The sequence below is a fragment of the Myotis myotis genome, unplaced genomic scaffold (genome assembly GCF_014108235.1).
Source record: "Myotis myotis isolate mMyoMyo1 unplaced genomic scaffold, mMyoMyo1.p scaffold_m19_p_7, whole genome shotgun sequence".
Taxonomy (NCBI): domain Eukaryota; kingdom Metazoa; phylum Chordata; class Mammalia; order Chiroptera; family Vespertilionidae; genus Myotis; species Myotis myotis.
Genome location: NW_023416379.1, coordinates 36,525,656 through 36,552,641, shown reverse-complemented (window position 1 = coordinate 36,552,641; position 26,986 = coordinate 36,525,656). Strand labels below are relative to the sequence as shown.

At 41.2% G+C, this 26,986-nt stretch overlaps 1 protein-coding gene across 6 annotated transcripts in view; it reads left to right on the top strand.

Annotated features, from left to right (window-relative positions):
* SLC16A10 (solute carrier family 16 member 10) overlaps nucleotides 1-26,986 on the top strand; it is a 104,656-nt gene that overhangs the window by 70,055 nt on the left and 7,615 nt on the right. For 4 of the 6 annotated variants that reach the window (XM_036316284.1, XM_036316285.1, XM_036316283.1 and 1 more), the window contains 3 exons: nucleotides 9,723-9,754; nucleotides 21,607-21,750; nucleotides 25,289-25,517. In XM_036316284.1, the coding sequence (XP_036172177.1) occupies nucleotides 9,723-9,754; nucleotides 21,607-21,750; nucleotides 25,289-25,517 (405 nt within the window). The remainder of the gene's footprint in view (nucleotides 1-9,722; nucleotides 9,755-21,606; nucleotides 21,751-25,288; nucleotides 25,518-26,986) is intronic. The other 2 variants (XM_036316281.1, XM_036316282.1) reach the window with 1 other exon arrangement.

Here is a 26,986-nt window from a genome sequence, read left to right as displayed (position 1 = left end):
TACCCTCTCTCCTGCTGCTTCTTCTATCCTAAGTCCTTCCTTGTTTCATTATCCCCAGCTTTAATAAACATACTCTCAAAATAGAATAAAAAAGAAAAGAAATGATGTTATGTGACTTCCTAAGAATCATATAACAGCAAAGCACGGTTTGGTTCCCTTCCACTGTGCTTACCTGGTGGCAAATCTAGTATAGCCTTATTTTGGAGCACAATGGGCCACTTCCCTGGATATACCACCAGATATGCCCATCTTATTTTTTGTTGTTGTTGTTAATCCTCACCCAAGGATATTTTTCCCATTGATTTTTAGAGAGAGTGGAAGGGAAGGAGGGGGGAGAGAGGGAAAGAGAGAGACATTGATGTGAGAGAGACACATTGATTATCTCCTGCACGCACCTGACTGGGGTGGGGATCGCACCTGCAACCCAGGTATGTGCCCTTGACCAGGAATCGAACCCAAGATCCTTCAGAGCACAGGCCAACGCTCTATCCACTGAGAAACATGGGCCAGGGCAGATATGCTCATCTTACTGGGGGGAAATGAGTATGCCTAATAAAACTTAATAAATATGTTATGGTCACTTCCTTAAACAAATTTCTTAGTAGTGGCCGAAACCGGTTTGGCTCAGTGGATAGAGCGTCGGCCTGCGGACTGAAAGGTCCTAGGTTCGATTCCGGTCAAGGGCATGTACCTGGGTTGCGGGCATATCCCCAGTGGGAGATGTGCAGGGGGCAGCTGATCGATGTTTCTCTCTCATCGATGTTTCTAACTCTCTATCCCTCTCCCTTCCTCTCTATAAAAAAATCAATAAAATATATTTTAAAAAAAAATTTCTTAGTAGTGAGTGATGAGTGAGACGATGTTATAGACACTGTGTTCACCAGGAGGCAGTAAATCAGGTAGCACAGGAGCAGTGAGGTTTTTTCCGACTCTGATAACAAGCCAGGCCTCTTTCCTGCTTTTCCTCCTTTAGGCATGTTTTCTTAGAAAAGGTGTTGATATTTGGGATTTTCTCTGTCGAACTGTTATGGCACTGAAAGCCACATTGGAGCGCAAACACCAGACAGTTAAATGCCGTGTAGGTGTTTGAAACTCGTGTTTGATGGGTGCACTGAGTTGTCAACTTGTTATAATTTAAGGTTTGAATTAAGGACAGTTAATCCAGACTTCCTGGAATGGGACACCTCTTTCCTCCTCAGAGTGGGAAAAGGTGTCTCAAATCTTTCCAAAGACCAGTAGATGTTGTTCAATTCATATTAAACACTTTTTGGGTGTTGAAGGGCATAGATATGTAAGGTATAAGAACCTGTCCTGAAGGAACATAAAATCTAGTAATGTAATAAAAACCATTATAGCTTATAAAGGATGTTTACATACATCATCTTATTTAATCTTCAAAAACAATGCACTCGCTGTGATGTTTCATCCTTATTTCATGGATGAGAAGACTGAAGCACTGAGAGATTTGAAAACTTGCCTGGGTGTCCACAGAGAGAGGGACCGATAATCAGTGTAGTACTTAGATGCAGTATTGTGGGATGGGTAAAGGTAAAGGCTCTGAAGTGAGACAGATCTGAGTTTGAATCCTGGTTTTGTTCGTTAGTTGGACAACCTTGGGTGACCTCTCTAAGCATTAGTTTCTTCACCTATAAAATAGGGATAAAGCCAACTTTGCAAAGTTGTTGTAAAGATTAGAGAAAACATATGCAAAGCTTCTATCCAGTTCTGGTATAAATATGAGAGTCATTTTAAGACAATGTGATTGCCGATTGAATAGTTTTAGGGGCTATAGAATCAAAGGAGAAAGTGGTATCCATTTGGAACAGTGGTTAGTTAAAAACTTCACAGGATTGGAATTGGGCCTTTAGCATGAGATTTGGGTTAAAACCAGATCCTTAATCAACTAGGGAACTAATTTACCTATCTAGGTCTTTCTAAAGATTCAGAATGAAGTGCTCTTGTGGTTATGTTAATCCTAAGATCTTGTTTATTAGTCTATTCATGATGATTTGAGAGGGGACTGTGTATGCTTTATGGCATTCTTGCTCTCAAAGCAAAGTTGGAGGTCTTATCTTTCAGTGTCACTTTTAAAAATAAAGCGTCATATTGCTCCCTGGAAGCTTCAAATGATCTCTTAGGCCTACCCACTTACAGTCTCCATTGTGAGGGTACAGATCTTACAGATCAGTTCAGATGAGACCTGACTTTCTAAATAACCATTTCTAATAGCAGCTGCTTCAGTTTTTATGATGTGCCCCTTCTGCCTAAGAGTTTGTTTAGTTTTCTGGGTTACGTTGCTATGGCTCCTCCTCCAGTTTTTCATTAGCTTCCAGAAGCTCAGCACTCTCTTAGTTTTCCTCCTACCTCTCCATTGGAAATGAGATGATACATCATTCTTCTTAGTTTCTTGGCTGGCTCCTTGTCACCCTGATCCCTGAATATCAGCTTGCCCCTCAATTTTTCCGGATTGGCTCAGTGGTTGAGTGCCGACCCAAGAATCAAGAGGTTACCAGTTTGATTCCCAGTCAAGGCACATGCCTGGGTTGCAGGCTCGATCCCTAGAAGGGGGTGTGTAGGAGGCAGTCAATCTGTTTTTCTCTCATCAATGTTTCTCTTATCTCTCTCCCTTTCTCTCTAAAATCAATTAAAAACGTATTTTTAAAAATATTTTTTATTGATTTTTAGAGAGAGAGGAAGGGAGAGGGGGAAAGAGAAACATCATTGTGAGAGTGGAACATCAATCGGCTGCCTCCTGCACTGGGAATCAAACTGGTAACCCTTGGTGCATGGGATGACGCTCAACCAACTGAGCCACACTGGCCAGGACACCCTAGATCTTTTTATTCTGGTGGTTTCATATAAGTAATTTATTTTCTCACCATTTTAATCTTTAAAATTCTCTGCTTTGGTGCCACAATTAATATTCACATTTTGTACTTAGAAGACATTCTGGTATTCATAGTCATGAAACACTTAACAAATAAGCACAAACTCAGCAAATCTCAGAATAATTAAATAATACCAATGCCATCTGTTGATGGAGGAAAGAGTTGATGTGTTTTGCTTTGAACTACAGCTTCATATGCATATGTTGAAGTTATCTATACTAATAAAAGGATAATATGCTAATTAAACCAGACATCTTCTGGACATTCTTCCGGACAAAGCCATGGTGGCAGGGGCTGAGGCAGAGGCGGTTAGGGGTGATCAGGCCACCAGGGGAGTAGTTAGGGGCATCAGGCCGGCAGGCAGAGGCAGTTAGGGGCGATCAGGCAGGCAGGCAGGCAGGTGAACGGTTAGGAGCCAGCGCTCCCAGATTGTGAGAGGGATGTCCCGACTGCTGGTTTAGGCCTGATCCCACAGGGGATATCCCCCAAGGGGTCCCGGATTGGAGAGGGTGCAGGCGGGCTGAGGGGCTCTTCCCCTCCCGTGCATGAATTTTGTGCCCTGGGCCTCTAGTAACCTAATAAACAGAAGAAAGTTCTGTGTCTCTGTAGTAATTGTAAGTGTATGGAAGGAGGGAAAAGGAATTCTTGGTGGTTATCCTCATTAACACGGAAAGCTAAACAATTGGTGTCTGCCCTACTGTGTAGCAACTGAAAACTCGAAGAGCCTTGGTGTGTATAAGACTAGCATGAGGATGTGGGAGCTGGAGGCCAACTACAAGTCCACATAGCGTAGAGCACTGACCACAGAGCAGTGACTATGGTGACACAACTTTTCTCAATGCTCCATCCTCAATATGAGGAGGATGATTGAATTTTAATTGCTTCACGTCTCCACACCACTACTCACTCACCTTTGAAAACAGATATTTAGTACCTGTGTTCTTCAACTCTGTAACATAGGATAGTTGGGTAACTTTAGTTTTTAAGTTTTAAACCCACATAGTTCTCTATCAAAGAGAAAATACTGACTCATGTTGAAATCTTCAGCATAGGTATATTAGCCTATTTTCAAAAAAAAATTCATGATTAGATACGTGTGTTTCGTGTTATGGCAGATAGTAATCGAATGTTCTCAAAAGAAACTTCAACCTGATAGAAGGATCTCATTTGCTTGCCAACAGGCTAATTAAGTGGACACCAAGACCAGTTGTAATTGGGAACAAACAAGTTGTACTTTTTAATTAGAAATGAAAATTTGAGGCAAACAAGCCAATAAGTTGAGCATGTCATGCCTCAAGAGATATTTTATAGCTTTGATTAATGCCAAATGCTCTTATGGGTCAAAAATGGAATGTGGCTGTTCAACCTCACTAGCTAGGGCACCTCTGTTCATGTTGTGGTCCCAGCAGGAATACTGCCCTAAGCCCGGAGCTCAGGGCAACTAGGAATAGCTTCTGTCTCTGTGTGGCTTCCTCAGAGGGAGATTCAGGTTCACTTGTCAAGACTCTATCACGTGTCAGGCATGCTCACAAAATCTCACATAACCATCACAAGGCTGAGTGTAATAAGTGTAATAAATAACTATATACTTAGACCTAAGGAAATGACTCTGCTAAGCGGTACTTGTTCAAGGTCACTCACTGAGTTATGCGCAGAGCTGGGGTTTGAACACTCTAAGCCTTATGTTCTTTTGTTGAAAGAGTCTGCTGGTCCTTCACTGGGTCAGAGGTGGAATGCTGCCCATTACCAGCCGCTGGACCTAGACCAAAGTTTCCTTCATCTTGCAAGTTTCCCTTCTGTCTCTCAGGGGCTCTCTGGGAAATCTCCAAGTTAGTTTGAAGTCCAAAAAGACTTCATTTAGAATTTGGTTTTTGGAGTTTTGTCAAAAATATCAAAAGGTTTGGACACTTGACTAAATAAATAAGGATCACAGATTATTATGAAACAGCATTTCATTATATATTTTACCAAAGTGACAATAAAATATTACAAAGACAAATACAGAAAGTTAACTCTTACTATTGAGAAGATTCAGTTTTCTTAAGTAATCAAAGACCTGGTTAAGATAATATAAAACACAGACATTTGCTTTCAACAGATTACTCAAAAAAAAACCTTTAGCGGATGAAAAAATTAAGTTTTGATTTTACATAAATACACCATTGATATTAAATTAATTAAAAAATCCTTAACAATAATTAATTTTTAGCCACAAGGTAAAATTCTCTTTCTCTCTTCAGCCTTTTGTAACATTTAGTTTATCCTTTGTAATCAGAAATTCTAATTTAAACAAAATTATTCTCACTTAACAAAAATGCAGTTTCATTTCTCATACCTTTTTGTAGTAAAAAATACATCCTACTTTCCTTGCAGTCTGAAAGGCTAGGTGCTTGGCTCTGGGTGAAAGAGTCTGCTAACTCATTTGGCTCCAGGCACAATCCTTTAACCCAGTGACTTTCAATTGGTGTGCTGGAAGAATTTTTAAACATGCAACACTTGACTATTTAGTCAGGGGCACTGACCTCTTTTTCCTTAGATTGTCAAATAAAAAATTGACAACAGCCAATACAACAAGTGTGAATGCCCTGTCTTGAACCATAAATATATAGGCCATATGATGGAGTTGCATCTTATTATCCATCGAATAATAAGGTTGTGTGTGATTAGCTAATTGTTGGTACCAGAAATCCTGTAGAATTATCTCCCATCTCAAACTGACCTGACCTGGAAAGGAAAGATGTTCAGATCTGGAGCTGAACTCAGAGAGCAGTGTGAAAAACCGGAGGGACTCACCAATGTCCCAAGGATACATGGAGAAAGACAGTGACCTCAAAATTGTGTTTGTGATGCTGTGCCTGTTTCTCATTGTCCCGGAATGCCATCAGAAGTTCACTTGGTTCTGAATCTGTCACCAGATGTGTTAAAAAATTCAACTGAGTAAATTTAAAGATCTAGTTGGCTTTATTAAGCAATTCATAAATCAGGCAGCATCCCATCTAGCACCTAGAAGGACACTCTGATGAGTTGTACAAAGGCTTTTATAGGCAGAAGGAGGGTGGGACTAAGAAGTTAGAAGAGTGGGTTATTTCAGGCAAGGACACCTTCCCTTGGGAGACAACAGGGAGTCTTAACAGGCAGATCACCTCAGTAGTGTTTAGGAAATCCCAAACTGATTGGTTTAAAATTCCACTCCCAGGAGAGGCTGAAACTGCAATTAGGATATTAAGTTTTGGTTTGGTGATATGGCTTAGCAAAAGTGACTCCATTTTGGCCTGTTTCATCCTTTTTTTTTTTAAACAGGGTGGTAAGACTACTTACTCAGGGTTGCACGGTTGGTACCAGGTGCAGCCTGGGCTTGAGCCTCAGTCTTAAGAGTATAGCTTGTAAATAAAATATGTAAATGCCTGAAAAAAGGTATTACAGTAATTTAGGAGTTGAAAGGGATTGTACAGGACATTTAAGTACACTTTTTTTAGACTGGTAAAGGAACTAAGGCACAGAAAGTTTAAGTTGGTTGCCAGAACTCACAGTTATACAAGTGGCAAAACCAGGTGTAACATCCAAGAATTTCTATACATAGTAAATGGAAGCTTATCATAGCCTAAAATGTATGTGTACATAGTAGAAACAGAATTATGTAATTGAGGAAAGAGATTGTTTTTTACTTTACATACACCTAAGTCAACTCATAGGGTTCCTTTTCCAATTAAGAGATTGATTGCTTTACCATTTTGACAGTCAAGTTCTTCAAAATTGCCAGTAGCAGTTAGACTGGCTTTATTGTCTTGGGATAGCTGCCCATCTCTGATGCCAGCAGCTTCTCATCCTAGAGGAGTCTTTGATGTTTGTTGTAGGTGGAGGCGAGTGTCAGAGACAAGGGCAGATCTCCATTTGAAGTTAGGCACCTGAGAAGGTCCCTTCTAATGAGGTTGAAGAGTTCCTTTTATTTGATATCCTTTCCAAAATACAAAATCTAAAGTCTTTGTCTCCTGGGAGCTCACTGTCAAAGGAAGTGGTTACCTATTCATTTTCTTGGAGTGACTTTATTAAATTTTGGCAATAGTGGAAGATATCTCCTTTCAATAATGTCAGCCCTGTCAATTTCCTTCTCCTAAACACAGCTTACACACACTATGATGCATGAAGGAATGCAAAAACCAAAAAATGGGGTTGTTTAAGGAGCTTTGAAGAACCAAGTAAGTGGCTGTCTTGAGTTTCCCATAGCCCTATTTGTGTAATTTCCAACCATTGTTTACCCATGCAACACACCCTAGAAGTTTCTTTCATTGCTTATTTTACAATGCTTCCCATGCAATCTACACTAATAAAAGAGAAACATGCAAATTGACCACCAGCTATGACCACCAGCCAATCAGAGCAATATGCAAATTAACCCAACAAAGATGACAGTTAATTTGCATACACAGGCGCAGAGTGAAGACTGAAGACAGTGTAGAAAGAAGCCAAGCACTGCAGAAGGGAGCAAAGCGGCGGAGAAGGGAACGGAGCCGAGGCAGTGGACATGGGAAGGAGCGAGGCAGCAGAGACAGGAGGGAGCCAAGCGGTGGAGAAGGGAGGGAGCTGAGGTAGCAGAGATGGGAGGGAGCGAGGCGGCAGAGAAGAGAGCAAAGCTCCCTTCTCTCCTTCACTCTGGCCTCAGGAAGCCCTATTCTTGCAGGAATAGGTCCAGGGAAGCCCTATTCTTGCAGGAATCTTCCTGCAATGGGCCTCTAGTCTATATAATAAAAGCCTAAGCAACCTTTACGGTGGAACGACCAGAACAACCAGTCGCTATGATGCACACTGACCACCAGGGGGCAGACACTCAATGCAGGAGCTGCCCCCTGATCGTCAGTGCACTCCCACAGGGGGAGCACTGCTCAGCCAGAAGCCAGGCTCACAGCTGGCAAACGCAGCGGTGGTGGCAGGAGCCTCTTCTGCTACTGTGGCAGTGCTAAGGAGCAGCGAGCCTAGCGGTAAGGAGCAGTGAGCAGGCGGTAAGGAGCGAGGGGTCCTGGACTGCAAGAGGGCGCAGGCTGGGCTGAGGGGACCTCCTCCCCACCCCCTGACCCGCACAGTGCACAAATTTTGTACACCGGGCCTCTACTATAACATAAAAACAAATCTTTTGAGGTGATCCAGGGGCCCTTCTGGAACACTACAAAGTTATTCCTACATATATTGAGATTTTAAACCTCAATTTGCATTGAAAACTAAGAAGTAAGCAATTAGCATTATTTAGCGTGACAAATTTATGAAGAAATTTTATAACCTCTAGAAACATATTTCATTGATGTCAGAGTCAAATATTAACATTACCTTATTTTTGTAAACCCAGGTAAAGTAGAAATAGTGTATTTGATTTCAGTAACTCAAAAGCCATGTCTGTCCTACTTAAACCAACAAACTTTAACTTTTATTTACTAAAGAGAACCCTCGATCATGTGCACTTGAAAAGCATTTGAGGTAGTTTCTATATTTCTGATAATTTTAGAATACCCAATCCTTACAACTGCTTGCCTTTACATTAATTTTAATGATACCACCTGGAGGTAGAAAATTTTCTCACATTTACAGCATACATATATAGACACAGACAGACCTAAACAGAGACCTGTTGTCATGAGAAAAACTCACTGTTTATAAAAGAACAGTTGGATATAAGTTTGGTTTTTGAAGCATTCATAATTTATATCTGTCCTTGACATGTCAAGTTCCAAATGACCTGTCCCCATTTAAAAGTAAAGGCACCCATTTTTAATACCTCAAAAAATTGGTTTGACACCTAAAAGACATCATAGGTTGTTGATCCATTTATGTAAATCCTCTTTTTGAAACTTTGAGAGACCAGTGAAAATATAGCTGGCTTTTTCTAATTGTGCACACAAAAGATTAATTTAGAAATATTAAAGGGGACTCATCTTGGCCATCTTAATATTCAATGGGAGGCAGGCTGTCCAGGGCTTGTCGGCCTGGGAAGCACCAGCTTCTCGGGGATTGGTTGCATTACCACCTGGATGCCTGGTACTGCCCATCTCTGCCACTTCGGATTTGAGGATCTGAAACAACTATCATCACCCCACTGACTTTGGAAGCAAGTATCATTTCTCTTTCCGAGCTAGGGAGAGTTCAGTCTCTCATTTAACCAGCAAAGATTCTGTTCAGACTCCCAATAAGCAATCCAATTAAAAGCAGCCACTCATCTTTTTCCTTGTCCCTGGATTATTTCAACCCTGTCCACCTTGAGGGTTTTCTAAGAACAGCTCCAATCAAGTCAGGATCCTAATGCAGGACCGGGATTCTGAGAGACTAGTGACCCAAGTTCACCCAATGCTGGTGAGGCACAAAGGGCCTTGCTGGAGTCTAGCACCAGGTCCAGGTCTGCAGGTGGTCCGGTGCGGGCTTCTTTGGAATCCTGCCTGCTATGCCAAGTAAACGTCAACGTAGGAAATGTCCAAACCTTAAATGTATACAGAGTGTGGCAAAGTAGGTTTACAGTTGTGAGTATGCAAAACAGTTTATTATTGTGTTACTATTTATTAATTATTGTTTTCCATATGAACAACTGTAAACCTACTTTTGCCTCACCCTGTATTAAAATCTGCCTATTGAAAATTCATTCCTACAGAGTACCCAAGCATTGCTTTTTCTTCAGAGACTTTATTCACTACTTATATCTTCTAATAATACACTACTGTCACTCAGTTCTCCTGTGGTTATTACATGAATGACTGGACATCTTTTCTCCTCCATTTTATTCCCACTTCTTTTAGATTTTTTCAATGGTGTCTATGCTTTTCTTGCTTTTCTAACCTTGCATTTATTTCCCTGCAGATCTCAACATCTGCTGCAATTTGACTACTCAGGTTAGTGCAAATTTGCCCATTTATCCATTTTATACCTTGGGCGGTATTCACCAGCATTCTCCTACTTTAGATGAATAAGGGTCTTCGCTGGCCACTTGTGACTCATTAATGGTGAAGTTAAATATCTACAGAACACCCTCATTAACACAGTTAGTTGTTGTTTTTTCTTTTGAGTATTTTTTAAAGTTGTAATGTACTAGTATAGGAACTTGATAGGAGAACAGGACATAATACATCAGAAATCTAGAAAACTAATCATTTACCGATAATTAAACTAAAACAGAGCTGCTGCTTTTCGTAAGGCAGAAGAAGTTTGTCACACGTTCCAAATTATATTTAGTTAGTAAAAAATAAGTATTTGTAGATAATTCAGTAGTTTTTTAGAAATGATGCATGATTTATTCAAGCATGAAAATTATCTCTAGGATGGAGGCCCCAAATCACCAAAGGATTTAAAATTTGCCAGGGAGAAAGAAATCCACAAATATTTAAAAAGATCTAATTTTAACTTAAGTTGCAATGTAGCAGTCGCATATTTTTGTTAGACCCTCATATTGTGTAGTGTGTTCAGTGAAAGTACGGGAAAGGCTGGTGAAAAGTGTGGATTTATCTACAAAAGACATTGGGGAGTTTTATGTTGGAAGTGTCCTGACACCTCAGGAACTGATACAGAAGAAACAGGTAAGGTAGACTGAGCACGTTGCAAGCGCAGGGATGGAGCCCCCTTCAGCGCTCCATCCCCAGCGCCTAGCATGTGCCTGGCATGCAAAGATTTTTTGGCCATTTTCAGGCTGAGCTCTAGCTTGGTTGAACTGCTGAAATATGAGGTCTACTAATTTCCCTGCTGATAACTACTTTTCATTGTAATAACACCATATGTTCTTCAAGTCTGTCCTTTCTTTGATCTTCAATATATAACCCCTAAAAGCAGGAACAGCTTTATATCTGTCTTACAAGGAAAGGAGTTAACTGGTTTAGAGTATTTCTCTGGTCACATAGTTAGTGACAGGGTGTGGTTGAAAGCTTACATAATAGAAGTAAAAGTACGCTTATCTACTCTGATTTCAATGTAGAATAATTTAAAGATGTGGAAATGGGTAACAAGAGGTACATAGTCAGCCCTGCTGATGTAAAATAATACCTCCTCTGCTTTGTACCTTCTTCTAGCTGCCTCCGGAGAATGGCATGCATGAGGGTGAGCACACTAGCAAGTAGTAGACTAACACAGGCCCATGCCCCTCTAGACCCATGTACACATCTCTGGGATTAAAAATGCTGCCATATATTGATTATTGAATTTAAAAAGAATTATAATAGCTACAACATAAATCAAGCATCCCTGTCCCTACTTAACTCTCTTTGCTTATGTGATCACATGGTTTCCTTTTTATGTTCCTGACTTTTCATAATTCTCTGCCAGGCATCTCCTTGCTCCTGCTCTTCAGCTCTTAGGGCCACTCTGAATCCAGGGGTTGGGATGACTCAGATCTAGTGTCCCATCACACCTCTTTCTTTTTAAGCTCTACAACCCTGTCACATGTCTAGAGCAGTGTGTCAGATCCAGTGCCTCCTATTTTATTTCTGAAATAAAATTCCTGGATTATAAACCTACCTGTACACATAATTAAAAAAAAAGCCAATGCCTATCTATACCATAAAGGAGAAGTAAAAGAAGTATTTTATGAATAAAATAATATATATTTTAGCCCGGCCGGTGTGGCTCAGTAGTTGAGTGTCCACCTATGCACCAGAAGGTCACCAGTTCAATTCCCAGCTAGGGGTACATGCCCGGGTTTCAGGCTTGATCCCCAGCAGGGGTGTGCAGGAGGCAGGCAATCTGTGTTGATGTTTACCTCTCGATGTTTCCATCTCTCTCCTCCTTTCCTCTCTCTCTAAAAATCAATAAAAACATTTTTAAATTATATATATATATTTTTTTTTTAAAGCTAATGCTTGGGACACATGCTATAATGTGGATGGACATTGAAGACATGATAAGTGAAATAAGCCAGACACAAAAGATCAAGTACTATATGATTCCACTTAGATGAGGTGCCTAAAGTAGTCAAATTCATAGATATGGAAAGTAGAATGGGAGTTGCTAAGGGCTTCGGGAAAGGGGGAGATGAGTTATTGTTTGATAGTCCAGAGTTTTAGTTTGGGAAAATGAAAAGTTCTATAAATCAATGATGGTGATGATTGACAGAAAGTTGAGTGTACTTCATTGCCACTGAACTGTACACTTAAAAATGGTTCGAGTGTGCCCTGGCCAGGTAGCTCAGTGGTTAGCACGTCAACCAATACATCAAGGTGGTGGGTTTGATCCCTGGTCAGGGCACATATAAGGATCAATGAATACATAAATAAGTGGAATAACAGTGTGGAACAGCAAATCGATGTTTCTCTCTCTCTTTCTCTCTCTCTCTCTCTTTCCCTCTCTCTCTCTCTCTCTCTCTCTCTCTCTCTCTCTCTCTCTCTCTCTCTCTCTCTTCCCCCTCCTTTCCTTTCTAAAAAATCAATTAAAATGGTTAAAGTGGTAAATGTAAGGTGATGTGAACTTTATTAAAATAAAAAATTAAAATGGGAACTTCTGTAATAGTTTAAAATATGTATTTTAAAATACGTAATTCTTGGACACAACTGTATTGGAAAGATACACCAGGGGGTGGTACTACCCATGTTGTGAACCAGTGTGCAGTATTTGAGATCAGGAAACTGATACCCAAGATCTTAGAATTAGTAAGGAGTAGAGCTCATAATTTGACATTCTTTTTTCCTACTCCTCGTAGGCCTTCCAACTCTCAGTCCACAAAAGTGTTCTCTGCTATGCCAGTTGCCTTAATCCAGACTTAGACCTTCCATTTTCTTATCTATCCTCCTATAGGGGTGTGATCCTTTTCTTCCCAAACACTTTAAAATCACAAGACAAAACTGAACATGTTTAAAATTATGTTAATCATACCCACCCCACCCCCAAACTCTAGAATAGTCTTATTCTTTTTTTTTTTTTTAAATATATTTTATTGATTTCTTACAGAGAGGAAGGGAGAGAAATAGAGAGTTAGAAACATCAATGAGAGAGAAACATCGATCAGCTGCCTCCTGCACACCCCCTGGGGATGTGCCCGCAACCCAGGTACATGGCCTTGCCGGAATCGAACCTGGGACCTTTCAGTCTGCAGGCCGACGCTCTATCCACTGAGCCAAACCAGTTTCGGCTAGTCTTATTCTTAAGAAAGGGTAAAATACAGGGGTAAACAATCTCAGAAGTATGTGGAAATGACAGCAGTGGAAGTAAAACTGATCTTGGCCTAACCCTAACGATTTTAATCTTCATCCAGATTTTTAAAAATTTAATTTGAAGTGATACTGAGGAGAGAGTCAGCAATGAGATAATTCTTAGAATTACTAGAAAAGACTCAATATTCTATGTCTTACAAAGACTAGAGGAGAAAGGAGGATAGAGGCTTTGGCCAACATCACTGGTCTGATGGAATTTTAGAGAGGTGAGGTTAGAAGATAGAATTTTTATGGAAGATAAATCTTTGTTCAAACTTTAGCATTAAAGGTAAAATTAAGAAGCTGAATAAGAACTAATGCTCCAATTTCTCTGCTTCTCTCAAAAAAAGTTAAAAAAATTTTTTTTTTCAATAAACCACCAGTCTACACATCTTTCATTGTTCAAGAAGAAATACTGTGGTTATTGCTAGGGGGGAGGGGGGACAAAGAGGTGGGGGAGGGTGTAGAGGGCATAAATGGTGATGGAAGGAGACTTGATTTGGGTAGTGAACACAATACATAGTACAGGTGATGTGTTGTGGAATTGTGCACCTGAAACATATATTATTTTGTTAACCAGTGTCACAATAAATTCAATAAAAAGGAAAAAAAATAAAAACACATACAAAAACAAAAAGAAGAAATGGAACCAATTTTGATAATTTACAAAATATCTGGCTTACTGACATTCCTGCCGGGGTGATTAAATAAGTGAAGTTCTAGTGATTTAAATAATACTTTCTGAAATTATCCCTTCCTATTTTAATAGGAAATTTATTTTAAAATTCCAAAATTCAGGTTTAATTGAACTAGCCCTTTGTTGGATGCATTTGTTCATTTTGGACTACTTTTCCAAATTCATGCAGTTCATTTACTGATTACTGACTGCATAACGCACACATCGGTTTATGTGCATGCACATTTAGCCCATGGGTGACTCATTCCCAGGTAAATCCAGGAGTAAGTTTAAAAGAGCACATCCTTAAAAAAGAAAAACAAATGCCAACCTGGAAATACATGATGCCACATCAGAGTCTTTGCAGTCACTGTGCTTCTTCAAAGTGCTGTAGACCATGGCTGAGCCCTCTGGAGCCAATGTGATGGCCAGAGTAGAGGCCCTGTAACTCCTGCTCAGAAAGACACTGTCTGAACAATTCGCATTCCACTGTGTTCATCCAAGGAATGAACTAGCCAGGAATCAAGGGTCAGAGAGTGGTGAATCCGGTGTGCCAAAAATGAGATTCCAAGAAAGACACTCACTGTTCAGAATCACATCTGAACTTGGGTGTAATGAATAAAAACGTAAATAAACCAGCAGATTGCGGCTCTCTCTCTGGAGCATGCCAGAGCCTCTCCCCACCTCCTTTCCTACGGAAGTGACAACAGTGGAAGGGCTCTTTTTCCTAAGCTCCAGGAAGAAGTTTCCTGAGCCCACTTCTGTGGCTTACATCTTAATACCTCTGTGACTTTCTAAATAAACTTTTTCTTATAATTTGGAAAAAACATCCCAACAAATTAAACAAATTTCATTGTTCCAGGAAAGACTAGTACAGTTTGTTTTTAATTTTTTAATTTATTGGTTGATTTTAAAGAGAGAGGAAAGGGGCGGGGGGGGGGGAGCGGGGAGAGAAATACCAATTTGTTACACTTATTTATGAATTTATTGGTTGTTTCTTATATGTTCCCTGACTCAAGATCGAGCCCACAACCTTGACATATAGGGACGATGCTGTAACCAACTGAGATAACCGGCCAGGGCCAAGACTGGTACAGTTTTTGATGATTTGTGAAGTTTATAACAGAAATTATTATCAGGGTCACTAAATAATTTCAAGTTACCTAACAATCCTAGTGGTTTATTTTCTACTTTAAGATGAAGTCCATTTTAATTTCACAAATTGAGGACTGCCTTGGCTGGGTAGTTCAAGTGGTTAGAGAATTGTCTCCATACGCCAAGGTTGTGGGTTCGATCCCTGGTCAGAGCATATACAAGAATCAACCCATGAAGGCATAAATAAGTGGAACAACAAATCTCTCTCTTCTCTCTCTCTCTCTCTCTCTCTCTCTCTCTCTCTCAAGTCGATGTCTCTCTCTCTCTCCCATCCTCCCTCCATCTCTCTAAAATCAGGATTATTTGAACTGGAATCTAAATCCAAATTTTTTTAAAATATATTTTTATTGATTTCAGAGAGAGTAAGTGAGAGGGAGAAACATTAATGATAGAGAGAATCATTAATTGGCTGCCTCCTGCACACCCTCTACTGGGGATCGAGCCCACAACCTGGGCACGTGTCCTGAATGGGAATCGAATCCTGACCTCCTGGTTCATGGGTCAATGCTCAATCACTGAGCAACACCAGCTGGGCTCCAGATTGGTTTGGGTTGATAATTACTGTAGGACATTCTGTCAAATCTCAATCTGATCTAAATAATGCTATATCAAGAATGGATTGTTTTGTTTTAATCTAAGGAGAATTGTGGGGTGCTTTTTTTTTTAAAGGGAAAATAAGGTTTTAAAGATTGTTTACAGTTAGAAAATGTTTTTAAAATTAGACCACCATCAGCCATTTTTCTTCCTTCTGAACTCTTCTTTTTCAAGCCCTGTTGTTGTTAAATAATCTTCACTCTGGAAACTCTTCCCTCTTTTTTCTCTGTCCCAGTTTTTACGTGTCTTAATGGTGCCATGTGTGATTACGGGCACCATGGAAACCCAGCGTAATGAAATGGAAAGACTGGCTGTTTAAAACAAACAGAACCAACTACCCATGCCTTCTAGAGTTTCTGTTGGGCCAAAGGTCTGCTCTCCATTTGGTCAGCTGCTGAGGAGGCAGTCAATACCTGCACCACAAGTGTAGTCATGACAGAAAATCTTATTAATAATAGACACTGGGGTGCCTAAAAGTCATAGTCCTTAAAAGTGCTGGCAGGCAAAGACATTTTGTATTTTTACTTCAAGCATTTCTTAGAGCTGTTTATTCTCAAAGCACAGTTGATCAGATTTAATAAGCTAAAACGACCCTTTACGGCTGACCTAATCAATACCTGTCTAATGGCCATGAAGTCATATTTCAATATTATATGATGTAAAGGGCTTAATTTTATGTACCCAAATCTGTGGAGTTAGTTTTCTTCTACCTTTAATCACCTCACTGGGGTGCAGTGCTCATGTAAAACTTCCAAGGGAATGCCCCACTTGTTTTAATTTACTCCCTTTTCTTTGCAAACACAGAGATAGAGAAAACACAGTTGTCTAACAAAGAAAGAAACAAACCAACCCGCATTCCAATTAGAAGACTTGTTCATCTTACTTTGAAGTCAAAGGGTAGTGTAAAGTTTTGATTTGCAACAAATTCTGAGATTACCCATTAACCATCTAGCAGGCTGTCTACGCCCTTTCAAATGTACATCTAATTTTTAAAGGGGCCAGGCTCCTTTCTTTGAGTTTACCTTTTAAAAAGTGTATTTAATATACCTGAGGCCTAGATAGTAATTTTATTAACCAGTGTCACCCCAACAAGTTCAATCAAAATGTATATTTAAGCAGAATGCTCTTTGAGAGTTATGGAATGGCATTTTAAATGGTAGATGGATATAGTCTTAGAAATTAAACTGCAAGCAAATGAAAGGCAACAAGCTGAGGTTGCTAATCTCTGGGGTGAAAAGCAAGAAGAGAGTGAAAGTGTTCTGAACTCAGTATACCTGTTAAAAGTAGGAAACTGCAGAAATCATTTTGCATTCCCAAACCACTGAAAATACTGTCTAGCATTTTTTCGCCATGTTTTTGGATGTACCATGTAAATGTAAAAGATACAGGTCCCCTGCTCCAGCCCAAAGACTTCATTCTCCTAGAGACAAAGTGAGTGCACATGCCTACCTGTTGTCTGCCCCTCTTCTGAGTTTGACAAGTATCTGAAGAGGAAGGACAAGAGGATCGGGGAATCTAAATCATCACAGAAAAGAGCCAATGACTGCATGCTTGGAATCTGTGTATCTTCCGAAGTGCATAGTAACTGCAACAACAAGGGATGAGACATATTGTTGACGTTTTCCCCTTCCATTCTGCAAAGGCGGTTGTAGTCTTTTAGTTCCATATCCTGCAGTGCTCTACGGGGCCTCTTTTGGCCCTGCTTTCCTAGCGTCCCAAAAGTACTGCCTCTGGAAGCACTTGGTACTTCATCAGTCAGCTGTTACTTCAAGTCACCGTCAGGAATAAAGCTATCTTTGCCCTGGCTGGTTTTCTCAGTGGTTAGAGTGTTGGCCTTCAGATTGAAAGGTCTCAGGTTTGATTCCCATCAAGGGCATGCACCTAGGTTGCAGGCTTCACCCCTGGCCTGGGTCAGGGTGAGTGTGGGAGGCAGTCAATCAATGTGTCTCTCTCACATCAATGTTTCTCTCTCTTTCTCCCCCCTCTCCCTTCCTTCCACTCTCTCTAAAAATCAATGGGAAAATGTCCTCGAGTGAGGATTAGGGAGGGAGGGCAGGAGGGAGAGAGAGAGAGAGAGAGAGAGAGAGAAAAGAAAGAAAGCTATCTTTGTTTTAAGTCTCTTGCAGTTCCCCCTTTTTTGAACTATTAACCAAAGATATATACAGGCATATCTTGCTTTATTATGATACTCGCTGCTTTTATAGTTGCTGTGTTTTTATTTTTTTTTTTACAAATTGAAGCCAAGAAGATTTCTACTCACTCACTTTATTGGGATGCTTGCTTTATTGTGGTGACCTGGAACTGAACCTACAATACCTCAGAGTATGCCTGTAGTTTACCTTGTATGCTCCGTTTTTATCATATTTGTAATAAATTACGTAAATATTATATACAAGACATTAAGCAAAAACCATCCATCCCCTTAAAAATGTGGAGGGAGCCTGGCTAGTGTGGCTCAGTAGTTGAGCATCGACCTATGAACCAGGAGGTCACGGTTCAATTTCCAGTCAGGGCACATGTCTGGGTTGCAGCTCGATCCCTAGTAAGGGGAGTACAGGAGGCAGCCAATCAATGATTCTTTCTCATCATTGATGTTTCTATCTCTCCTTCTCCCTCCTTCTCTCTGAAATCAACAAAAATAATTTTAAAAAGTTATAATAGATCCTTTGGGTGCTTCCTGAAGTGGGTTAATACAGTAGAGTCTAGATTCCAATTCCAAATAAAACCAATGAACACACTTAATTCTATCCCACCTGTTTTAGGTCAGGTGATTCTTTTTCTTCAGAATTGAGATGGAATCCATCTCTTTCTACTTTACCTAATATCTCACTTATGGGAAGTAATAAGGGCTCGGAGGAATAAGACAGTTTGGGGCTCTTTATTGACAGCTGTCTTACCTTTGCAGCCACAGTGGATTTCTTAGACCAACATTGTTCAATAGAAATATAATGCAAGCCACATATGGAATTTAAACATTTTTAGTAGCCATATTTTATTTTTTCCTATTTATTGACTTTATTGGTTGACACTGGTTAACAAAATTATACAAGTTTCAAGCGCACAATTTTACAACACATCATCTGTACACTGTATTGTGTGTTCACCACCCCAAGTCTCCTTCCATCACCATTTATCACCCCTATACCCTTCTTCACCTCCCCCACCCTTCCCCATATGTTAAAAAGTAAAAAACAAAATGAAAGTAGTTTCATATTTCATTTAATCAATATAGCCAAAATACTATTTCAACATGGAATCAATATGTTTAAATTATTGAGATATTTTGCGTGCCCCCCGCCCACTAAGTTTTCTGTATTTGCTGTGTGTTTTACATTTACAGCACATCTCCGTTTGACTAGCCACATTTAAAGTACTGAATAGCTCAGGCCATATTGGACAACACAGTGTTAATTAACATGGAGAATATAAGGAGGCAGCTGCAGGTGAGGCTGCAGTACCAAAGGAGGAAAGCTTTATCTGTCAAACCAAGAGTTTGAACTTTACCCTGAAGGTTATGGGCGCTGTAAACGGATCTTAGGCAGAGAACTTAACTTGATGGTTTCAGAGAATATAGGCTAGAGATTTAGGAGTGGGGTTCAAGCAAGAAGCATTGTTAGGAGGCTGTTGTCGTGGTCTAGGTGAGGAGTGATAAGAACCTGAATTGAAACACTGTCGGGGCCTCAGTGGATAGAGCGTCGGCGTGTGGACTGGAGGGTCCTGGGTTCAATTCTGGTCAAGGGCACATGCCCTGGTTGCGGGCTGGATCCCTAGTAGGGGGCATCCAGGAGGCAGCGGATCAATGATTCTTATCATTGATGTTTCTATTTCTCTATTCCTCTCAATACACAAATAAAAAATAAAGAAAGAAAGAAACACTGTGAGGAACGTGGGCCAAAGGAAGTATGTCTGACAGAGATTTAGGAGGTCAAATCACTGTTGGATTTGAAGAGAGGGCGGGAGTAATCTACTGGTAGGAGAGTTACCAGGTTCCTGCCTCGGGTAGTTGGGCCAATGGCAGTCGTGCTAACTGACATGGAGGGAGGACAGGTTGTAGGGGAGATGAGTTCAGCATGGGGCATGGTGACCCTGAGGTACTTTTGTCACAGGCAGGTCGATATGTCCAGTTTGACAGGGAAGAGTTTACTCGAGTATATTTAGAGTTAGAAGCTATAAAGGCTGGGAAGGAACCCAGTACTGAAGGTGCCAGTGAAAACTTTAGGCAGTTAACAGAAGGGGGTGTGAGGCTGAGGGAATCCAGGGCAGCTTTGTAGAAAAGGGGGCATTAAGCAGACTCTTCAAGAATGGATAGAAATTAGAAAGTCAAAGAAGGTAGAAGCGGCAGCAGAAATGTAGTGAGGCAAGAATGTGTCAGACACTGAATGTACCCATCCTGCTGGGCCAGATGGGTTAGGGCTGAGATCAAAGCTGGCCTAATGCAGTTTGCAGAAGTTTTGTTTGGCTTGCATGGGTGGGGTTGAATCATGGGGTTGGTTCTAAATTTAGTAAGGTGCCAGCACTTCCACACAAAAGTCCAGATTTCTGCTGTCTTTTTAAAATAAAAGGGGGCTGGGCGGTAGCTTGGCAACACGGTGGTCTTCTGTGGGAACACTCCCCTCTCCAGCAGTCTGTTTTATGCACTGGGCTTGAGTCCTGCAGGCATTTGGGTATTTACTCTACTTCTGAGTCCAGGGTTGGTAGGTAATAAAGGTACAAAGATGGATTGGTGACAGGTCAAGAAGGGCTTTTAATACTAAACTAAGGAGTATAAATGTAGGCATCAGGCAACTAGTGAATAAGGGATTGATGAGATTGAACCATATTTAGGAGGATTATTCTGGACCAGTGAAAACACAGACGTTAGGAGAACAGTTACCAGTTTTGAAAGGGAAGAGACAGATGTGCATAACCACGTGGCTAACAAATGCGAACTGGACGTCTCTGAAGGAGATGTCATCCGGGAAGCCTGCCAGTGCCACATGGGAACCATCTGGGCCTTTGAACTAACTTATAACGTGTGCGTTGGGTAATCTGCTTTGCAGGCTTCCAGAATTCAGGCCAGTGTTTGGTGCAGGGGCACCGCGAGGCTGGCTGTTTGAAACAGCTGTCTGTGTTTGTTCTAACCTCTCAGTAGGAGTACAGTGTGCTTTTTCTCCTTGTTGTGAGCATGGATGATCATGAGGAAAATGGAAATGCTAAGAAAGGTGGGGCAAACTGTGAAGCTGTTAAACTCTGGCTGTGGGAGCAAAGCTCACGGTGGGTGCTGAGCTGCGTGTTGTCACCCAGTATAACACCTGCCTTCTTCAACATTGTCAGGCTGCTGGCTTACAGTCATTGTTCCAAGTAGACTGTAAAGGAAAGGAAAGGCCCCTTTAAAATAATGAGGCTAAAATTAATATCCAATCATTGTTAGCTGTGTGCCAGGCACTCTTCTAATGCTTCCTACAGATATTTAATAATTATAGCTGCCCCCTTGAAGTACTATTGCTACCTCCATTGACCAGCAAGGAAACTGAGGCCCTGGTGGGTAAGAACTTACCCAGGGTCACAGGCTGATAAGGAACGGAACCAGGACTTGACCCCAAGCAGTCTCTCTGGAGGCTTTTCTGTTCAACACTGTTCAATGGCCTCCGTATCGTAAGGTCACAGAAATAGGCAAATTCACAGGTAGACAACTTTATGCTTTTATCCTAGAGGCCCCAATACAACTTAATCCAGGGCTGTTCATTTGGTTCAGGCCCTCATCGCAGAGCTGAAACTCCAGCATGGGTCCCTCAACTGCCTTTCAGGGGAGGAGATAATGTGCTGGGTCCTTGGGTGACCTTGAGAGAGGGCAAGGTTGTGTGCTGTGTTCAAAAGGCTGTTCTCTTCCTTTAGCGAACGGGTCGAGGTTAACTTATAAAGTTGCGTTGGTAACCCTTTATTACAAATTTAAAAAGACCTCATAAAAATTCTCCTCCCTTTCATGCACACTAAATCACGTTAGCTTTCCTTCATATGTTCTCACAGAGCTCTTTTGATAAATATTTGACGTTGCCAGGGGCTGAGATTCCATAACATTGTAGAGACCCAAAGGCATTAGTACAGTGCTTCGAGACCTGTCAACGTTTCCTCCCATAGTTAGTGTGGCTTCCTTCTCTTTGGTCTCCAGGTGAAACATGTGAACGAAAGGTTTACAGAGGAAACCAACAAGGAGGTGGTTCTCATGTGCATTGGCATCACGTCGGGAGTTGGACGGCTGCTCTTCGGCCGGATTGCAGACTACGTGCCTGGCGTGAAGAAGGTTTACCTACAGGTACTCTCTTTAGTCCTGTCCCCCAGAAACACTATTCCATTGCCTAGTGTCACCTTATGTGTATTTGTTTGCTCACATTCTTCTGTAAAAATGAGGAATATTTTCTAGAACCTAACTTCTACTAGCCGTTTTTCAAGGGCAAACTCAGTTATGAGTGTTGGGTTTTCAGTATGAAAAATTGGCGATCAAACTGCAGCCTTCTTTGTTTTGCCATTGAACTCCACCAAATCAAAATGTTTTTTGCCCATTACTTTTTCTAGGAATTGTGGTTTCAGCATAGTTTTTATAGTCATGTGCCTTTTGCAATATCTTGTGAAATTCAGGGGTGTGCATGTTTGTTTTTTGAGCTTCCTTATTGCAAATTGCCTCCTGGGTATTGTGGAGTACACACTAAACAAATGCTAATTCTAAGAGCATATGGACCTCACCTGACAAGTATTTAAGTGACTTCTCCATACTAGACACTGTGTTATATGCTACAGATGAAACATGGTCTGTACCCTCAATTAGTAGCTAATGGTATCATGGGAAGACCGATAAGTGTAATAGCACAGTGGAATATACGTATGCTAGATGGGTACCATAGCAACATAGGCGCCAAGCATCTGAATCACTTGTGGGGGTGTGAGCAGGCCTCCTAGGCTGGCAGAGTGTTAAGGGATGAATAGTAGACAGATAAGGACCGGCAGAAGAAACCATATGTGCAAAGAGGTGAGGTGTGATGGAGTATATTATGTCTGGGAAACAATGTTTGAAGCCTGGTCATGATCAGTTGAATAAATGGAAATGTAGACAACTTTGCCCAAAAGCTTGGCTGTGGAAGGAAGGTAAAGGAGAGCCACAAAGGGGCTCTGGGGTTGGGGATTGAGCATGTCTGCTCACCATACAGAGGAGAGGCAGTATTTGAGGAGGAGGGCCTTGAAGGAGAGGTGGAATTTGGGCACAGGAAAATGATTGGAAAAGGCATGAAGTAATTTACTATATGTGGATACAAAAGTTGGACAGTGAAGAAGGTTGGTAGGAAAAAAACGGATTCATTTGGAATATGGTGCTGGAGGAGAGCTCTACTGACACCCTGGACCACCAGAAAGACAAATGGGCCCTAGAGCAATCTAAGCCTGAAACATAGCTGGAGGCAAACATGGCAAAACGGAAGCTGTCCTACTTTGGGCTCATCCTGAGAAGGTAGGGTTCTTTGGAAAAGACAGCAATGCTGGGAAAAGCAGGAGGCAGCATGAAGAGGATGAACAACTATGAGATGGGTTCACTCTATAAAAGAAGCCACAGGCAGGAGTCCACAGGAGCTGAGCAGGGCTGTTGAGGACAGGACACTGTGGACATCACTCATTCATAGGGGCGCTGGGAGGCAGGGCTCACTCAGTGGTATGTAACACACACAAAAGAACTTCCGTTAATTGATGTGAAGTAATACCAACCACCACACGTTGAGCATTTCCACGATGAAGTATCTCCTTTACTCTTCGCCCCTGCCCTTTGAGAAAGGTAATGTCATTTCCACGTAGAGAGGTGAGCGCTGAGACAGAGAGGCCACCTCACTGTGGGTGTCTGTATAGGTCCAGGCGGACCGCCACAGGACGGGGTCTGCTCATACAGCTAGAAGGAAGTGTGGGACAGTGCTACTTTTAAACGTATTTATTGTACCCTGATCATTCCCCCTTTTATTATTACCTAATTGTGGATATCCTTGTCAAACATTTAGCAGAACATTCGGTCTTGTTCTCAAGTGTCATGGGAGCCCTCTAGTGGACATTTGTTGCATGACAAACTTTCAGCTTTTTCTTTTTAAAAAAATATTTAAAAATTGATTTTAGAGAGGAGAAAGAGAAGAGAGGGAGAGAGGGAGGGAGAAATATCAACCTATTATTCCATCCATTCACGAATTCATTGGTTGACCCCTGCATGTCCCTGTTATTAAATAACAATACTTTATTTTTATGTAATAACAATAAAGTATATATAATTTCAAAGGTACAATTAAAAATAAATTATTTTACCAAATTTTAGAGAGAGAGAGACACACACACAGAGAAACGTCTTTGTTGTTCCACTGATTTATGCATTCATTGGTTGATTCTTGTATGTGCCATGACTGAGGAATTGAACCTGCAGTCTTGGAACACTCTAACTGACTGGGCTACCTGGCCAGGGCTAAGAATCAAATGTTTGATGAATGAATTTGAGCTGATATTCAAATAACTAGTAATTTATTTATTTTTAATTTATTATTTTTTAAAATATATTTTTATTGATTTCAGAGAGGAAGGAAGAGGGAGAGAGAGAAACATCAATGATGAGAGAGAATCATTGATTGGCTGCCTCCCTGCATGCCCCCTACTAGGGATGGAGCCCGTTGACTGGAATCGAACCGGGACCCTTCAGTCCATAGACTGACACTCTAGCCACGGAGCCAAACTGTCCATGGCATAAAGAACTAGTACTTACTGAGCAATGACCTGGTACAAGATCCTTAACCCTTGTAAATATCTAGTTCAAAGGTGGCTTGTACAGATTCTGACTTCAAAGAGCTTACAGGCTGGGAGGGAAAAATAGTTACTTTCTTCTTGTCTCTTTATTACAGTAATTTTCAAGAATTTTTAAAACATGCAATACCTGCCCTGACCAGTGTGGCTCAGTTGGTGGAACATGATGCCATGCACAAGAGGTTGCCCATTGGCTTCCCAGTCAGGGCACATGCCTGGGTTGCTGGCTCAGTCTCCAGTAGAGGACGTGCAGGAGACAGCCGAATGATGTTTCTCTCTCACATTGATGTTTCTCTCTCTCTCTCTCTCTCATCTCCCTTCCTCTCTCTTTCAAGTCAATAAAAACATATTTAAAAAATAATAATAATAGAAACATGTAATACCTGACTACTTAGGGCACTGACTTCCTTTCACTTAGACTGTCAAATAAAAAAATGACAACAGCTCCTAGCCAGTTTGGATAGAGTGTTGGCCCGTGGACTGAAGGGTTGAGGGTTTAATTCCAGTCGAGGACACATACCTTAGTTGCAGGCTCAATTCCCAGTGCCAGTCGGGACATGTGTGGGAGGCAACCAATTGATGTGCCTCTCTCACAACGATGTTTCTCTCTGTCTCTCCCCATTCCTTTCACTCTCTCTAAAAAATCTGGAAACATATCCTCGGGTGAGGATTAACAACAACAAAAATGACAACAGCCAACACAACAATGGGCATTTGTGTGAATGAATCAAAATTATACCTATTTTTTGTCAAAAAAAATTTTTTTTGGTGTGCCACTGAATTTTAGTAATTAGTTTATGTGTGCCATGAGATGGACAAGGTTGAAAATTACTGCCTTAATGGAAATACTGAGAAAGTGCTAGGGGAACTCAGGGAGTTGATTACGGAAGTTGATTATGTATATAAAATCAAGGTGAATGGGGCTGTGGGGGGTGAGCGATTAAGCAGTAACTTCTTAAAAGTTCTAAACATATTGCTCAGTGATGGCAGAATTCACTTTTCCTGGCCGCAGAGTTGACATGTGGTGTCTGTCCTAGGTGCTCTCCTTCGTCTTCATTGGTCTGATGTCCATGATGATTCCCTTGTGCAGTGTCTTCGGGGCCCTCATCGCCGTCTGCCTCATCATGGGCCTCTTCGATGGATGCTTCATTTCAATTATGGCCCCCATTGCCTTTGAGTTAGTTGGTGCCCAGGATGTTTCCCAAGCAATTGGATTTCTGCTTGGATTCATGTCTATACCCATGACTGTGGGGCCACCCATTGCAGGTAAATGTAATTATTCTCCAATAATTATATTAATTCATAGCATTTTTTACTACAGGTGCTAAGTCTCACTTGTATGTAAATGTATAATTGATTAGTTACTAGTCTTTGGGGTGTTTTGTTTTGGTTTTTTTGTGCTACAAAAAGCCAAGTACAAAATGCCACATATTGCATGACTCCGTGTATATAAAACATCCAAAACAGGAGAATCCACGGAGGCAGAGCGTGGAGATGTGGCTGCCAGGGGCCAGAGGGAAGGGGAGAAAGGGGTTCTGCTCTGGTGTGGTTAAAACATTTCAGAACAAGGTAGGGGGGGTGGTTGCATAACATTGTGAATGTACTAAATGCCATTAAAATGGTTAATTTTATGCTACGTGAAGTTCACCTTTAGAAATCTTTTGAATGATAGTACAAAGATTTCTTCTTTCAGTATTACTTGGGTGCAAATGTGAATTTTTATGATAAGAAGATTTGATAAAATTATGACAAAATTTAAATGTATGTACTATCTTCTATTTCTGGCATGTGAAGGGCTCAGTTAAAGTTCAGCTCAATTCATTCTCATATCCAGAACCACATGTACCGAGCAACTTTGCCAGTTGGGAACCTAGCCATGAATCCAGCAAGCAGAGCCACCACCGTGCAGACCAAACAACATTTAAGTTCTAAAGATCACAGTCTCCTTAGAGGAGAACCCCCGTCCTTCCTCACTCTCCGCTAGTCGCACTATTTTTATACCTTAGAAGCTTCATTTCTTAGGGTTTCCAAGTCCACAGGGGATGACAGGTAGCTGTGGAATGGGGTTTGCTACTAGAAGTAACTGATAGCAGACGAGAATAAAGGAGTAACAGGGAGCTCCCAAAGCAGGCAGAGCAACACAGCAACTGGCAGCAGAAAGCCCCCGGCCCCCCAGGAGGCTCTGGGGCCACAGTATCATAGCCAAGCACAATAGTTAGTGCTCATAAGGATGAAAGGTTCAGTTATACATTAAATGTTCTGATTCAGGAGATAGGAAATCACATATTTGGACATACTGTGTGCTCTAGGTTTCCGTCCGGAATGAAAGTGCACCTTTTTTAATGAGTTGGGACTTAATGGGACACATCCTCGGCAGAGTCAGATATTTAGTACTCTGTGTGTTCCCTACACATTTCAGATAACTGAGGTCGTATAGTAAACATGTTAAAAGGTGAGCCCATCCGGTGTGGCTCGGTGGTTGAGCGCCAACCTATGAAAGAACCAAGGGGTCACACTATTCGATTCCTGGTCAGGGCACATGCCCAGGTTGTGGGCTTGATCCCCACTGGGGGTTGTGCAGGAGGCAGCCAATCAATGATTCTCATCATTGATGTTTCTATCTCTCCCTCCCTCTCCCTTCCTCTCTGAAATTAATAAAAATATTTTTTAAAAGTTTAAAAACACTAAGATAACTAATTAAACATTGGATTGCGTTAGATGAATTAGATACCAGG